This window comes from Pomacea canaliculata, linkage group LG4 (genome assembly GCF_003073045.1).
Source record: "Pomacea canaliculata isolate SZHN2017 linkage group LG4, ASM307304v1, whole genome shotgun sequence".
In the NCBI taxonomy this organism is placed as follows: Eukaryota; Metazoa; Mollusca; class Gastropoda; order Architaenioglossa; family Ampullariidae; genus Pomacea; species Pomacea canaliculata.
In genome coordinates, this window is record NC_037593.1 from 24,351,995 (window position 1) to 24,368,636 (window position 16,642).

The 16,642-nt window shown below is 41.4% G+C and overlaps 3 protein-coding genes across 3 annotated transcripts; all 3 read left to right on the top strand.

Annotated features, from left to right (window-relative positions):
- Positions 1–524: 524 nt before the first annotated feature.
- LOC112562468 lies at positions 525–7,173 on the top strand. Its single transcript, XM_025235749.1, has 13 exons — positions 525–690; positions 953–1,191; positions 1,498–1,635; positions 2,065–2,206; positions 2,728–2,853; positions 3,006–3,177; positions 3,363–3,598; positions 3,820–4,146; positions 4,488–4,631; positions 5,070–5,264; positions 5,765–5,918; positions 6,541–6,649; positions 6,926–7,173. Exons 3-13 carry the CDS (start codon positions 1,564–1,566, stop codon positions 6,974–6,976), a joined length of 1,728 nt encoding a protein of 575 aa, XP_025091534.1. The 5' UTR covers positions 525–690; positions 953–1,191; positions 1,498–1,563; the 3' UTR covers positions 6,977–7,173.
- On the top strand, positions 6,991–8,832 carry LOC112562469. The gene is made up of 4 exons (XM_025235750.1): positions 6,991–7,189; positions 7,676–7,795; positions 8,214–8,393; positions 8,603–8,832. Exons 1-4 carry the CDS (start codon positions 6,991–6,993, stop codon positions 8,830–8,832), a joined length of 729 nt encoding a protein of 242 aa, XP_025091535.1.
- A 715-nt stretch (positions 8,833–9,547) lies between these two features.
- LOC112561367 lies at positions 9,548–11,347 on the top strand. Its single transcript, XM_025233818.1, has 4 exons — positions 9,548–9,718; positions 10,469–10,636; positions 10,832–11,005; positions 11,110–11,347. Exons 1-4 carry the CDS (start codon positions 9,661–9,663, stop codon positions 11,205–11,207), a joined length of 498 nt encoding a protein of 165 aa, XP_025089603.1. The 5' UTR covers positions 9,548–9,660; the 3' UTR covers positions 11,208–11,347.
- The last annotated feature ends 5,295 nt before the right edge of the window (positions 11,348–16,642 follow it).

Consider the following 16,642-nt stretch of genomic DNA (forward strand, 5'->3'; position numbering starts at 1 on the left):
CTCTCCCATCTTCTTTATCATTCACTACTTTTTCTCTTCCTTTGTTTGTCTTCGTTCCTCTCCCTGCTTCCGTCTTTCCTCCGATTTTGTTTGAAGGCACTGCGTGACTTCAGTGTATTGTTCGATCTTGAAGTGGCTGAGTGATTTCCGCATCTCTAAAAGCTCAGTGAAGCAGTATCTACAGCCATCGAGTCCTTTTGTCTCAGTCACACACACGATCATTACACAGTCAGCCCCACGAGTCTTGCTTTTTACTGGCCAGACGCTTGTCCAAAAGGTTCTGCACCCAATGATCAATGCTCCTCCCTTTACCTGCATCGTGGACCTGTTTGAAAACAACTTTGTTATTTTTACACTTCAAAATAAAAGCCCGTGATGCATAAAAAATTGTCCTACCATATAAACATATGTACATTGTTCCGTTTGTGATGAACTTGCCATCAATGGTACATTTACTTTGTCAAATAACTTTTACTCAGCCATGTTGTTTTTATTTCCACATTTTCTTTCCTCGCACAGACAACACGACGTGTGCCGACGACTGGATAGGTTATAAAGGTCAGTGCTACCGCTTTGTCACTGAGGCGGCAGACATCAAAGACGCCATCAGCAGGTGTGGCAGCCTGGGAGCTTACCTGGCGTCAGTGACGTCAGTGGAGGAGAAAGAGTTTTTAACGTTGACATCAAACGGTAGGCGCACGTGCTCCTCAGACTCGTAGTCCTCTCAGGTCATCGCTGCTTTGATTATCGCCCTCATCCATGTCAAGTCCTTCAACATTATATACATGTATCTCAATACAATAAGCACAAGAAATCAAAACAACAGCTCTTTCTTTCTCTCCCTGTGTGAATGTATGTGTGTGTGAGAATGTGTGTGCGCACGTGTGTGTAAACATTCCTTGCTGAGTTCATATCTAAATGTTTACCTGTGTTTACCTGTTCCCTGGCAAAGTCTTTCAGCCGATAAACATCACAAAAAGCTGGATGCTGGGTTACTGTGACCCGGACACCTCGGGGCGCTTCGTGTGGTCGGATGGCTCTCTGTCCATCCTCAACACCTTCCTGCCGGAAGACCCGTCGCCCAGCGACCTATGACGTCACAGTGCGCTGTGGCCTTGGAGGGGTTCATGACCTCGACCCTCAGTGCCAAGGCCATAGGTCCTGGCGGCTTCGTGTGCAAGATGGCTGTAGGCAAGTCCTGTTTACTTTTGCATCTCAACCTTCCTACACCTGACAAAAACAAAGACCGTAATTTAACCACACTAACAACTTTTGCTGTTCAGTTCGCAAGTACTGAATAGTATCACATGATTAAAGTTTATGATATATTTTTATTTATTTTATAATAAAGATAATCAGCAGGGCGTTTTGAGATACCTGAGTTCACTGGCACTGGACGAACAAATACAAGACGACAGAGTTCGCCATCAGTCCAGGCTCGGAGTGGTGGTGATTGTCAGACTAAGACAAGGTCTAACACTACTGTGAATGTTTCAGGTTACGAGGCCTGTGTCAGTGTGACAGTGAGTGTTGCTCACGCGTCTTGTTCTCAGTGCCCAGGCCATGACAGCCACACTCTGTCGCCAGCGATGTCGGGTGATGTCCCCCACCATGTCCGCCATTCTGAACGGAAATGTAACTATTTGGGGTATTTATGTTATGTATGTGTGTATCCGCAAGTGATCTATTTGTATGTTTGTGTGTAAATTGCTAATTAAAGAATATCTGTGTACTAAAATGATGCACTTAATGTAACTAATGCCACAATTCTCTGTCATATTCGAAACCAAACATGTTCTTCTTCTAAACACTTGTCTGGACATCCTTATATGTTAGAGAGTTATATAATAAAATATCCTTACAAGAATGTTGACATGTGAACACCTATTAAGATTAGGACCTGTATACGGTGTTTTTAGACATATTTCAACACTAAAACACATCGAGGCATGCAAACAGTGTCAGACGTTTTGTTAACGGAAAGGTGTTCAGGAGTGGAACACTTTTGGTTTAGAATGTAAAAATACATTGACAACTACGAATTTATTTTGTTTATTTCTTTAGAACTGCTCTTGTATAAACGAAACAGTCAGGACTTCCTCTACAAAGGACGCCACGGGCATGTGTGACTCTCCATGTCCAGGAAACAAGTTTCAGTTGTGTGGAAGCTCCACTGACTCCCAGATCTTCAGTCACTATCCTCCACGTGTGTAAAGGTTTCACTCTTGGGGAGTTCTCATCCTTTGGGGGCTCTCTTTAGAAAAGGAATTCTTGGCTTGCATTGACTTAACTAACTGTAAATAAAAAAGAACAAAAAGATGTCCACCATGGACCGACCACTTGAAATGTAAATGTGAGAAAAAGTTTAAAGAATCAGACTGAAAACAAAACAAAACTGCATCATGCATTAAAAAAATTCTTTTCTCTTTGGGTTCTTTTTAAATGTTTTTTTTCCTTCAAGATAAGAGTTCAATGAGAATTTGTTTGATGTAGTAATAAAAAATATTAACTCTCATTTAAATTATAACATTATTAAAATATAAACAATCAGTTATAGTATTAGTTATTATTATGACACATTATTATGATTTCATCTGTCATTTTTTACATTAATTGCGGTTCTACATTCATGAAATTATTATTGTGTAGGCTGTAGCAAGATTGTGGTCCTCTTCACTTTCAATGTCAATGAACTGAAATTGTTTTATCTTTCTGCTCCGATATAAGTTGAAGATAAGGATCTGGCAGTCTCCTGTGAAGAACTTTACTGGAGTGGTATAAACAGTTCTGACACTTACCAGCTGCTGGTTGATGATCAGATTATAGAGCGGTTCTGTAACTTCTCCTACCACGGTAATTATCTCAAATATTGTCAAACAATTGATATGCATCCCTATGTTCTGGTATTTATAGAAAATCGTCTTGTTTAACCATAGTCACCATAGTACGTCCATAGCTTGCGCATGCGTGGTCGTGCTGTTGCTTACCAAGGATGTTTCTGTCAGTGACCATGTGTCCCTCCTCCTGGTTCTTCTCCAACGGTTCCTGCTTCCGCCCGAACACAGCTTTGGCCAACTTCTTCGAAGCGAGAACCTTCTGCAACCATTATGGCGGTCACGTGATTACTGACTTGTCCAGGATAAACGGTTTCTTCGTGAACACTGTGCGAGAATTCAGGTATGCGCTGTTTCTGCCATCTGCTAGGAAAGTTTATTTAGTATTTAATGATAATTAATTAAACGTGTAAATGTAAGTTACGCAGTCAATAATTATTTTGAAGAAAGCGAAACAGCGTAGAGTATTAAATCTGAGAAGAAAAGTTTTCAGTGAATGTTCCTAAGCTGTTGAACTGTTGTTTCCAGTGGTCGCATGACAAGTATTTTGACTGGTCTGGTGGACTCGCTGGACAGTGGCATGTTCCGGTGGGTGGACGGGTCAATTCTCACTGACGACAGCTTCGTTGAGAGAGGAGTGGTTGGTGGGCTTCAGTGCGTGGAGAAAAGTTACATCACTGGACTCTGGTCAACCATAGACTGTTCCTCACGAGTGGCGCCCTCCTTCGTTTGTGAAAAGAACGTACGGGAGGAATCTGCTGGCGGTCAGTTGTGTGTGCGTGTGCGTGTGATGTCTAAGTCAAGACCCAATAAGTGTATTCATTTTCATTAATTTGGATTCTTCTTTACCTTTGCCAATATCTGACATATTGTTAGTCTTTTTTATGCAGCATCATCGCCCACCCAAGACTCACAGATAAAGAGGGTAAATCATTAAAAGACGAGCTTTGGGTGACAGATGACTGCCTACTTTTGTCACTTCCAGCCAACGGGCGTCGAATGTTGGTGAGGAAACTTCAGTGTGTGACAGTCACGGGCATGCAAGTACAAAGCCCACGTCAGACAACAAGCATGGCCGACACCTGGCTGAGGTGGAAGGATGGGGACATGACGGTGACAGTGTGTGTGCAGCTGTGCAGGGGCTCTGACACCACGTGGGCAGTGGTCAACGGCAGCGAGTGCGCGTGCGCACAGGTCATCGACACCAGTTCATTGGCACACGTCGTTGACAACGACAACTGTGGTGACCTTTGCCCTGGTGACCCCTTTCAGTTCTGTGGCGGTGGGGCCGTAGTTGTTTACGCCAGGGTAGGTAAGCATCACTGAGTCTTTGTTTTTCTACATCGGGTAAACAGTTGCTACATTAGTTCATTTTTTTATTTCTCAATATTGGAGACTTACTTCGCCTCTGATTTTGCCAGCGCTTAATTTCTCTAATCTATTAATTTCCACAAAAGTTTGTGTCGCCTCTTAATGCTTCTAAGATGTTTATTTTCACACACTGGAATGAATTCATCAACAGTGAACGTCTTATTAAAAAAGGAAATGGGAAGACGCATATTCCCTCATATTGTACTGAACCCTTGGACTGTATGTCACTGTATTTTCTATAAGACAGTACATCAAGATTTTGTCGGATACTTTTGTTCACAGACATGTACACAGAGTACCCCACAGGCTGCGAAAATCTGTACAAACAAGGTGTTCGCATACACGGAAGGTACTACATCAAAAGTCAACAGGACGATGAGCCCATCAACGTCTTCTGTCACTTCTTGGGTATGTACCTGTACTCAGGTGTGTAGCAGGTGTCTTGCACAGGTGGGTGCCTCGAGTAGATACTATTTTGCAAAAGCTACTTGTAATTGCTATTCATGGTTCGAGGTAGTTCTGATCACGTGTACGATACATATTCAAGTCTCCACCCCTCACAATCTACTTGTAGACCTATGGTGTACTCAGAATTAGCCTGATCTGTACTTAACACGCGCGTGCTAAAACAATAAGCGCTCAACAATAATGGAACAGACAGCAAACATAATTCTAATAAGAAGAAAGCAAGCTAGATATATTTAGTTCAGGAAAAGCAAGTAAATACAATCATTTATGTGCGATTGTTTGCTCACTTCCCTTGCCCCGTGCTTCTCTCATTTATTGTTTCCGCTTCACACACACACACACTGTAAGTTCATAGAAGTACAGTTTTCACTGTAAAATGCCATGTTTTGGGTTCAGATACAGGAGCTACTACTCCTTATCCTGATGACTGGATCCACTTCAATAATTCCCTTCTTGACAACATCTACAAATTTCACGTGGGATTCACGGACATAGAGAGTGCAGAGGATACCTGCTGGAACACCACCGGGGGCTACCTCCTTTCTCTCTCTGACCCCAGTGAAGAGGAGTTCTTACGTTACAGTCTGGGAGGTAAACACCTGCAGGTAGACAGGTAGACAGGTAGACAGGTAGACAGGTGGGGTCACGTGCACGTTTGCTTGAACTACACGTGTGTCCGCTTTTCCACCACCTTTACGGTTATCACAGTCACTTTTCCCACACCGTAGTCATCATCCTCATCTTTGTCACCATTTGAGATTCATCATGACCGCCGCAGTCGTTGCTATGTCAAACTGATGCACGTGCATTTCTTCATTTGAAAATCTGAGCGGTTTACAAATGTCACATATACTGACGGTGACCTCAAGTCTTTCCAAGAGTACCTCCTCCTCCTCCTCCTCCTCCTCCTCCTCAAAAAAAAAAATTAAAATAAAATAAATAAATAAATAAATATAGGTAACATGACACCGCTGTGTGAGGCAAAGACCAGATGAGGATGGAGAGTCCTGTTACCTGTCTTGTCTGTCCTATCACCCAGCCGTCAGACCATGTAGATCAAGAGACTAACGTTTGATGACGTCATGTTACAGGACTGGCAAGTCTTCGTGCCGTCGATTACTGGTTGATCGGGTACGTGTCAGACGCACAAGTCGCCCGCCCGGGGTGGGCTGCTCCATATTTGTTTACTCACAAGCCTGGGTACGACTTCAGATGCTCCGGGTCATGGCCACAAGGTCAGAGGAGGTAATGTTATCAAAAGATCGCCTTTGTTTGTTTGTTTGTTTTTTTTGTTTTTAGTACAGTGGAAGTTTTGTATAAAATAACATCAATGTATGTTTTTGACATTTGTCAGACAGTTTTTTTTTAAAGAAACACGAGCAAAAGAAATCACAAACTGAAATAAATCAGGATGACAGACGTCCTCTGATAAATGTAAAGTTTATTTTTTGTCAAAGGATGATGAGATTAAGACAGAAACACACATACACATCCACGCAAGCAAAGAGAGAGAGAGAAAGGGAGAAAGAGAGAAAGAGAGAAAGAGAGAGAGACATAAAGTGCAGGAGAGAGAGAGAGAGCAAGAAACAAAAGGAGGTAGGAGAGAAAGGGTGTGATAGAGAAAAATTATGTGTATATGTAAGCATGCGTTTGTATGAACTTCTATTTGCGTAATGTAACACAAAGATACAGAAACCACAAATGCATAGAGCTCGTACACTAACAACAACAACGACGAAGACGACAACAACACCCACATTACTATAGAGAAAGAGGACACTACTTTCCATGGTATAGTACTGTAGACATTGCTAACCACAGAGAAGTGATCAGCAGGACATTTGATAAAGCATTTCGCATTTTTCAGTTGGTGTTGTATGTCGGCGTCATTCTGGGATCCGTTGTCCAGCTGGTCTTTGACATCTGCAGCTCCGTTGCCATCAAAGGGTTTATATGCAAAGCCAGCACAAGCAAGAGTGAGAACATATTACAAGAACCCGAGTTGGCATCTCTATGAACACACAGTGCAGTTTGTTCAAGAGAATTGAATTTTATGTTATTTTATGTGTATGTAGTTCATAGTTCTTGATTTAATTAGTGACTTAAATAAGCAAATAAATACTGGGAGCCACTCTTTTGTTTATTAGTCTTCCTTTTTAACAGCTACTACTACTCAAGCAATATTTCTACATATATTTCAATAAAGTCACCCTAAATGTACTCAGTAAATGTACTTCCATCTGATGTGACAGACTTCCGTGGGTGCTACAGCAGTGTGCCGCCTGCCAGCGACCTCTTCTTGAGCGACGATCCCGACATGTCGGTACTTCTGTGCAAGCAGGCGTGTCTGGGACAGGGCAGTGCTGCCTTTGTGGTATCCGGGGTGGATTGCTACTGCACCAACAGCTCCAACGTCTCCGCTGCCTCCCTCGCCCCTCACTTCTGCTCGGCCCCTTGTGTCGCGCATGCGCACCAGGCGTGCGGCAGCAAAGGTTTCGCGCTGTGGTATACGACAGGTAAGTGGACAGCTGCTGAAATGTTTACCGTTGTGTACCCAGGATCTCTTATGTACACTTTGATCGACTGAAACCAGAAGATCCAAAGGATCTGATTTCATTACTACTTCTAGTGTTGAGAGAGAAAAAAATAGTCCGACAGGCATTTTAGACTGTAAGGAAGGGGGAAAGAAAACTGTTTCCTTCAAATTGAAGGCTTCAACAACAACAACAACAACAACAACAACAACAACAACAACAACAACAACAACAACAACAACCAAACAACCAACCAAACAACCAATCAAACAACCAATCAAACAACCAACCAACCAACCAACCAACCTACCAACCAACCAACCAACCAACCAAGCAACCAAGCAAGCAAGCAAGCAAGCAACCAACCAACCAAGCAAGCAAGCAAACAAACAAACAAACAAAATTTATGATTTATGTATGAATTTTATGGTATTTTCGTTCTTCTTCACTTATTAATTTTTGTTGCAGGTGTTTCCCCTCTAGAAATAGCCCAGTCCTGCGCAGACATTATTAACAACGGGTTACTACTTAATTTGACCTATGTACTAACTAACAACTCGGGGTCCAGTTTGTTTACCAGAAACTGTTGTGAGTTGCATTGTGTCAAAGTATTCATGACTGTGAACATCCTCCAGCTGACTCAATCACATATGCTCGGATATATTGCTCACCAAAAAATAAATATTTCGGCTAATCATTGTATCATTTTCTTAACGAAAGATCTTACAACAATGTATACAGGTTATTTTTCTTTGTGAAAATGTCACGAAAATAATACAATTTACTAACAAGCAAAAAGTGGTAAAATAGTGGAATCTTTGTAAAGACAACATTTGTAAATATATCTTTCTGTACTTAATTTTGTCGAAGAAAGGTGATTTCCTAAATTTCCTAATAACCCAGGACTCGCTGATTCAGGCTTTGCTCATTAGATAATTCAGAGAGGTAAGCGTCGATGTTACATTGTAACCCGACAGGCCCTCGTTGGGACTATCGTTTCTCGCAGACTTCGACTGCGGACCCTTGATGCTGGCGGATGCCGTGACGTCGGGTGACGCAAGCAACACCATCTACCGTGCAAACGTCACGGTCACGTGTCCGGAGGGTCAGACACTGGCCAGCGGCCACCCGGAATACGCTGTGTGTACTCGAGATGGATGGAGTGAAACCAACTTTACGTGTGATGGTAAGATCTTCATTATACAGGTAGATATTGACAGCTTCCATAAACGTCAGAGACAGCTGCTGACGTCATGGAAAAGCTGGTGTTAGTGGCTTCGTGATGACTCTGATGACGATAACGAACGACAACTGCGATGATTGATCATTATAACAGACATTTATGTTTAATTCGGTTTGGATAACACTCGCTCTTCTCTTGTGTGTGTTCCTCAGTGGGATCGTGCCCGGAAGTGACGCTTCTCAACGCTAACCTCAGCGATCCCAGCAGAACCTACTCCAGCACCGTCACCGTGACCTGTGACCCCGGCACCATGGTCATGGATGGTGCTCGGAGCTACACCATCACGTGCACCGAGACGTTAGAGTGGTCGCCCACGCCAGTGGACTGTTATGGTCTTGTGAGCTCCCTGAGTCACTCTCACCCTTTCCTTGCAAGTCGCTAAAAAAAAAAAATCATTCCATCTAAGCAGATGAAGTACCCTTTCTCTGTCAGCCACCCAGATCTTAACTTTTGAAATGAATTAAAATAGTCATAAATATACAATACTACAATCTATCATACATATTTAAGTTATTTTATTATGAAATAAGGCAGTAACAATATTGCTGCACATTTATTGTCCAATATATCAAATTATATTGATAGTATAATATATTATTGGAACAGTAAATATGTAGCAGATGTCGTTAATACCTTGTCAATAATAACAAGATGAACTGTACTGTTTCAGTAAGTAGTTGCAGCTCTCCACAGACTACACAACACAGCCCCCAGTAATGATGTAACATTCAACTACAATACCACCCTGACCTTGCTGTGTGAAGACGGGTGGATGACGAGTAGCGGAAGCAGTGTTCAGTTTGTGACATGTGATCTCTCCCACTCCTGGACACCACAACCTCAAAACTGTGACGGTAGGTGAATCGATGTGATTCTGAACATCACACCTGTCCTGTTTGTTCTATAAAACAGTCTCTAGAACGACTTGCATAAAGAAAGAAGTCTGGATTTCTGTGGGTTAGACACCACACAAAATCAAGTAGCTTACAATGTCCAGTCATCTGTCTGGCCATCCTTTTCCTAATTTCACCTCATGTTGAGACATGCGCCACATTCATGTTGACACTTTACAGTACGAGTGACATGCAAAGGACAGGAGTACATCAACCAGCAAACAACTTTCGTGAAGGGACAGGACAGTCTGGTCGGCGCCACAGTTAGCCTCGGGTGTATCAACAGTGATGATGCTTTCAGCGATGAAAGAACGATAATGACGACAGTCTGCCGCAGTGACGGGACCTGGGATCCGCCATTACAGAACTGTTCAGGCAAGTCTGTCTGTCATTCTCCCTCCCTGCGCTGTTGTAGTGGCTCACAGAACTAGAAAAGATCACTTTTTATTTTATTCCTTTGTTTGTTTGTTTGTTTGTTTGTTTGTTTGTTTGTTTGTTTAATTGTTTCTTTCTTTGTTTCTTTCTTTGTTTCTTTCTTTGTTTCTTTCTTTTTTTTCTTTGTTTCTTACTTTCCTTTTCTCCATGAACTATTGTATTGTCCGACAGGACTAGAAAATACCATGATAAGTTAGGAGGTGAAAATTCGTGGTCTTTTATCTCGGGTACATCGAGAAAGATGGATTTCCTCTCCTTATGGTAACGGTAGAGGTTTTGATCGCAAAAAAGAATAAGGAGTTGTAAATAAACACTGACGCAAAAATGATGAGAATATTTTGTCTTTCGGTTACTCATTTTGCAGAGATCTAACATTCAGTGGTTATAATGTTAACACTGGATGAATAAATGGAACAAACTTAATGCTCGTTACCTGCTTATAACTGATCATACCCACTTTACCCACATCTTGTAAAATATGCACTAAATATTGTAGTGTGTATGATAAAACAAAAATCTACTGTGTCCTTCATAAAACTGGTGACAGGTTTTCTCCCTTTTTATAATTTTGTAATACGTCTCTGCGCGTTCTGTTCATAACGGACCAACAGATGCTTGCAAAATTATTTCCGTTATGCTTTATTATTCAGTATTATATTTTCTCTCTTTTCCCATTTTGTACCGCTTCAGTCAAGTGTCCTAAGCTTACTGTCCCACACGCAACTGTTGTCATCGACACATCAGACCCTTACAAGGCAAACGTCACCTGTTACCATGGACACCGTCTTCCCGATGGTAACGTGTCTGCTGTAGCCATCTGCACGAACCGAAGCTGGACAGCGCTGGACTGTCATCTCCGTGAGTATTTTATTTATTTGATAAGTTTCTTCTGTCTGTATATAAAAGAGTGGATATTACATCTCTGTGAGTAGGACACAGGAGAAAAATAGAAAGGGGTTGGAAGTCAAGGGAAATAAGTTTATCACGTAAGTAGTTAGCGATGGAAGAAATAAATGCAACACGTGGTTCTTTACAAAAAAATTTTTTCAACAGCTGTATGTGATGACATCACACTACAAAATGCTACCGTGGAGCTGACATACGTGGATGAAGTTGCCATAGCAACGATAAGGTGTAATGGATCCAATCTTTTCTTGGATCACAGCACAGAGCGAGTTCACGTGTGTGTGGGAGGAGCCTGGACACCCAGTCTGCAGGACTGTGCAGGTGAGTGACAGAAGGGTTCATTTTTCGATGACTTTTGCCTCTTTCTCCTTTGACTGAGTTGACGAATGAATTTATTAGCCCATGAAAACTTGCTTCTTTTTCAGGAATATGTGACGTCACCCGGTTGACTTCTCTTTACAAGGTGAACGTCACCAACCTAACATCATCTGAACGAAGCTTTTCTATTCAGCGTAGACTGTGAAGCCGGGATATGAATTTCCTGACCAGTCACAGTCGAAGGTGTTTGTCTGTCAGGAAGACATTTGGTACCCTGAACCTGTCAACTGCTCTGGTATGTCTGGTTTCAAAGCACATAAGAAAAAACTTCAGAAGTCGTAGTCATGGAAATAATTAACGTTTTATTTAATAGACTAAGTATATTTTTTCAATAAAAAAACACACAGTAAATAACACACAGAGTAAACACATATTCATCTGTTGTGTAGGAAAGCAATGTTCTCCGTTGTACGGTGCTACTAATGCAATCTCCAGCAACTCACACCCGATCTACCCTGCCACTGTCACCATTCAGTGTAAAGACGGGTGGATCTTCAAGAACGGGAACAGATTGATGGAGGTTGCTTGCCAGCCTGACGGCTCTTGGTCGCCATCACCGGAATTCTGTTTTCGTAAGACATCCTGGCTGGTAATCAAAACTTCATCGATCTTCACCAAGTGAAGGTCAATGAATTTGTTTGATCACAACCAATATTTATAATAAAAGGGTATTTTTTTCTTTATGAGTTGTAAGGGATATTGTGAGAGCATTTCGATGAAGTAGTTAAAATGACCGTTAGTTATCGTATAGTCCCGTTGCCTGTGGAACCCTCGGCTCCGTATCACCGTTATGAGGTTTCCACCAGTAGTAGCAGTAGAGACAAGGATGATGGTGAGCAAAAGAAACAATTTGCATAGGTGTTTTTGCTACCTGTCTCCGTGATGACAATCAACCACCACTACCTTCAGATGTTCCATTTGTGTATGGATACGCCATCTACGGTGAGTATTATCAAACATATTAATCTCTTAATTTTTTTACGAGTTATAGCTAGACATTTTTTGTGTACAAACATCTCTGTACGGATACTCTTCGTGGTTAACTACACCGAACTCCGAGTAACTGTAATTATAAAATGCAAAATAGCGCTGAGCGAAACACATAGTGCAGCTGTTTATAATAACATTCTTTTCAATAGTCTTCTTTATCAAATGTGAACAGGTAACAAAGGAAATAAAAGCATTTAGCTACATCATTATTGTTCTTAATATCATCTTCAGATTTTTGTTTTTTTCATGTCCCCTTTCCGAGTGGAAAGAGATGGGTGGCAAGATTTTCCCCGGAAAACTACTGTGCAGCGTTCTTTATATTCTGTGTCTCCGACTTCGTCCGGGCACACTTGAAGTTCTTGAGGTATTTATATTTATTAATTTATAAATAGCCAGAAATTTAGAAACTGTAAATAGATCTAAATACGTGTCGTGTTTTCCTGTCTTGTTCTCGCAGTGGAGTTTGGGCACCAAGGGAGAGAACGCGGTGTGTGTTGATAAATACATTGTTGCCTCCCCTGATGCTTGTGTGTGTAGAGAGGCCGCGCATTACAAAAGTTTAGTTGTTGTTTTTTTTTTTTTTTCTTTTTTCTTTTATGCTGTTATTTTTGCCACAAAACACAAGGATATGTAAAGTGTTGTTAGGTAAATATGTTGTTTAGATCTTTTTTAAGAAAAATTACAAACTTTCTGCTTTTGCGTAAATAAGCAGGCAGCAGCGATCAAATTAATTCAGTTTTGAATAATATATGTTCCATGTTTAAGGGTGCGCCCTGTAGTGTAGTGGCTAAAACATGCATTTGTCACCACTGCAGTGAGCGGCTCAGGGTTCAGACCTCGTCTCAGGACACTCTTTGTATGTGACACCTGTCCGCAGGGCTGGGGGTCAGGGGTTTTCTATGCCCTCTGGTTAGCAACGCGATTGTTCTGTTCATCATTTTACATATAACTAGCCCACAACAACAACGGTATGTTTCACAATTTCGTTGATTTTAAGAAGACATTTGCCAGAACATAGCATGTCAGGCTGTGTCAAGTCACGTGCGACTTCAACAGTACCTGCTGCAGGTCAAGAAGGTCAAGCAGCACAGCTCGAGCTCCACGACTGACAAGAGAGGGAACTCATCCAGACAATGGTGTTCATCTGTCAGCGACGATTACCCTTGTTAGTACAGGGGTCATGATGAACCTGATTTGGTGCAGTAAGGTCATCAGTACCTACATGAGTTTCACTACAAAGTACAAGTGTACAACTTTTTCTTCCATATAAGCTTACGAAACTTATCCACTGAAAAAGAAAATCAAAGTTAAGTATTTGTCTGTGGAACGTGCACCGAGTTACCTGCGACTAACGACTGGGTGTGGAACACAATCGTCTCTTTGAAAAGCCTCGCAGAACGACTTGTTGGTGACATGAAAGACAACATTGTAACCCACCAGGACACAATCACACCGTCCTTTGTGGACAGAACTGGCTGACGAACATCATATACCGCCTCTTAGGTTACAATGAAGAACCTTTCAGTTGTTGTTTCCCTCCAAATCTCCCCTCCTCCATCTATTGTTGCTTTTGACATTTTAATTGAATACCACCCTGTGCTAATTAATTTCCGTTCTTAGACTTTTTCACAACCGTACATTGTGACAATGACCTCAACACAGCTTGTGGCAACAAAAATTTTTTTTTTACAGTTTGTTTACAAGTTTTGAGCTTTTCTGACATGCGTTGCTCAAATAGAAAATCCTCTCTCAGCTCTGGTTGTGTCAGGTGACCTTTAAAAAGGTAAAGAAAAAAAGCTTGGATCAGACGATAGGAAAGTGTTAATGCACTCTTCCATTCCTGACATTTATAAGAGTAAATCGCATTAATCCGTGATGAGGTCAAGTGGTTCAAGTGAGCCGGCGGATGAGACAACAACCGAGCAAGAGACAGTTTCCAACAATATATCTTCCTGAGCTACTTATTTCCAGCGATGACCATTCATGTTCTTAGTTTGACAGTTCCAAGTGAAGATAATGTTGATATATTACTACAACAGCTTGCATAAGGCAAGGACACCCGTAAATCAAAATCTCGGGTGTGATGTTTGCCTGATAGGTTTTGAAGAGGACAAAAATGATAAAAGACAGACAACCATACTGCGGGGAAATTTATGTTCACCTAAGAGCTCATCAGGATCTTCACCATAATTGGTCATATTCTTTTGCCGAACTCTGAGTGCGCCAAACTACTGGTAATTGTTTGTCCCCAACAAATACACAATTAATTGTTTGTGATTAATTAAATGCTCTCTGTCGTAGAACATACTTGCACTTTGTGCGCAAATATTTTTTATTTAATTTATTTAATTTTTATTTTATTTTATTTTTTATTCTAACTTTACCTAATAACGATGTACAGAAGAGCTCACATCCAATTTTATTCTTCTACTGGTCATGATGAAAGTTTGAGAGGTTTTAATGATACGTGAGCTTGTCATCTACAAACACTTTGGGCAATGTTGATAAATGGCTACGATTAAATTTATCGGTGAAAATCTGGACGATGACTGACCTTCTGTATGACCCTCATGCTGTACTGATGATCACCTTCAGGAGGTCCAATCTCATAAAGGCACATGCGTACTTAAAGGAAGATGAGATGCAGACCATATTGCAGAAATGTTATGCACTTGTATTCCGGACAATTCAAAAAGTCACTTACTTTCCATAATTATATATTTCAATGCATGACAAGATGAATATGGAACCACGAACTAACCGTTCCACATTTTATAACATCTTGGCATATCTCTACTGACTCCTGTGACCCTACCCCTCTAATAAATGTCCTCCACTAGCCCTCTTTGCATTTCTCTGTTTATGTCGTGGTGACATGCAGGAAAACAAAGGAAACCGAATATTTCTCTTTAAAAAAAGGCACATGCTATGAATCCTTAAACATACCGAGAAAACCGAATGCAGACAGTAAAAAAGAAAAAAATCCCAACATTGAAAGCTGTGTCAGACCTTTTGGAACAATCGGCATAAAAACAATGGCGCTCAAGTGTCCTCATTCCCACCCCAAACCCAAGATCTGTCCTTTGTACCCGAGATTTTGTTGTGCAGTGCCGTGCCACCCAGGCAGTGCTGTCCACGTGATTTATATCACTCAAGTGGCATAAACTCCAGAAGGACAAGTCGTCTGTTTTCCAGACTTTCGACACCCGGCAGTATATCGAATGCCGATGAGTTAGTGTACTCAGCTGACCACGTGTCAGAGCACGAGGAGGGTGGGTGTGTGGGTAGAATTTATGCTTTCTCAGGATTTCATTAACATCTTCTTCACCTCTTTTATTTTTTTTTTCTCCCTTCAGTCAGCTCTAGTGCCCAACCCTTTACTATTTTGAGGACTGCACACGAGTCCAACACACGGCGTAGGAGTCTTGGGTATGTACAGGCAGCTGGAATAGAAATGTATTATTTTATAATTTTATCCACATTTCGTTCATAAGTTAATTGTTTTTCTCTATATATATATAAAGTGTGAAGGAAAAAGAACTTAATTTAAAAAAATTTTTTAAAGCGTTGATGAAATAGTTTGTCGGTTTCGAAGATACAACGGTGGTGATAGACCCCCGGACAATTTTGAGACAAGTCTGTCATTGTTTACTCCGGTTTCTCTCTGCTATATATTGTCTCCTCCATCTTTTTCGGGTTGTTTGCAAAGGACAGATTGAAATAGCAAGTCGTATCCTTGAACTGGTGACTTCTGTGATGGTGATTAGACGGCCATGTGACTTATATGTCTTCCGACTTTTGTGACAAGCGGTCTCGTGGCAGATAACACCGTAGACGACATTTCAGTTTTCAGTCCTCTTTAAGCCTATTTAACAATTTCTTTATTGCTTGCATTATAGTGTCAAGATTTCGCTAGCCTTGTACTGAGTTTTTTTAAAAAAAACAAACCAGTTGTGCCTTATAATCAACGGCTGGTTGTGTAATGTGCGGCATGTTGACGGCAAAGCATTAAAGTTTCGGTGGGAGAGACCGGGTATGTGGGCTGGCCGGCCTCCAGACAGTTTTGTAAACTTTTGCACCCGCCGTGCGCAGGCTTTTACGACTCCAGGATCATTTCACAAGGGGACACGAAGAACTGCAGACGCCGTCGTGGACAAGACAGTCTTAGCCCTCGCCAGGAAAGGTCATGTGAAAGTTCTGATTAAAAAAATCAGCAACCGACATTGGGAGGTCGAGTTGGCTGTTCGGTCATTCACAGACTGCTTAAAGCAAAGACAGAGTACTGTCGAGTTTAGTTGGACGATTTCTGTCATTTTACCGTTAGAAATTTCCGAGAAAACTGCTTGACGATGGACAAGTAAAGCTGATGCGAAGAGACATCAAATAAATAAAGTGTATATATGCAATATTCACAAGGTTTAACGTACATAAAGACAAACATAAAAAACATGTTACGAAAGTTGAGAAGAGCATGAAAGTATGTATCTGTGTATGCATGTGTGCGTGCAGGTGTAAAAACTTGTTCTGGAGGTCTTCAACTCTCTCATGGACATAGTGGTTTGACGAGAAACCCTTCAGGGGAGCTAACTA

What these genes read in the sequence shown, in the direction of transcription:
- LOC112562468 (XM_025235749.1), top strand. Translation starts at nt 1,564, where the DNA reads ATGACAGCCACACTCTGTCGCCAGCGATGTCGGGTGATGTCCCCCACC. An exon ending in CTTCAGTCACTATCCTCCAC is followed by an intron (nt 2,207 to 2,727) that starts GTGTGTAAAGGT and finishes CTCCGATATAAG; the next exon opens with TTGAAGATAAGGATCTGGCA. An exon ending in AGTTGTTTACGCCAGGGTAG is followed by an intron (nt 4,147 to 4,487) that starts GTAAGCATCACT and finishes TTTTGTTCACAG; the next exon opens with ACATGTACACAGAGTACCCC.
- LOC112562469 (XM_025235750.1), top strand. Translation starts at nt 6,991, where the DNA reads ATGTCGGTACTTCTGTGCAAGCAGGCGTGTCTGGGACAGGGCAGTGCT. An exon ending in CGCGCTGTGGTATACGACAG is followed by an intron (nt 7,190 to 7,675) that starts GTAAGTGGACAG and finishes TTTTTGTTGCAG; the next exon opens with GTGTTTCCCCTCTAGAAATA. An exon ending in TTTGTTTACCAGAAACTGTT is followed by an intron (nt 7,796 to 8,213) that starts GTGAGTTGCATT and finishes CGTTTCTCGCAG; the next exon opens with ACTTCGACTGCGGACCCTTG.
- LOC112561367 (XM_025233818.1), top strand. Translation starts at nt 9,661, where the DNA reads ATGACGACAGTCTGCCGCAGTGACGGGACCTGGGATCCGCCATTACAG. An exon ending in AGCGCTGGACTGTCATCTCC is followed by an intron (nt 10,637 to 10,831) that starts GTGAGTATTTTA and finishes TTTTTTCAACAG; the next exon opens with CTGTATGTGATGACATCACA. An exon ending in CAGTCTGCAGGACTGTGCAG is followed by an intron (nt 11,006 to 11,109) that starts GTGAGTGACAGA and finishes CTTCTTTTTCAG; the next exon opens with GAATATGTGACGTCACCCGG.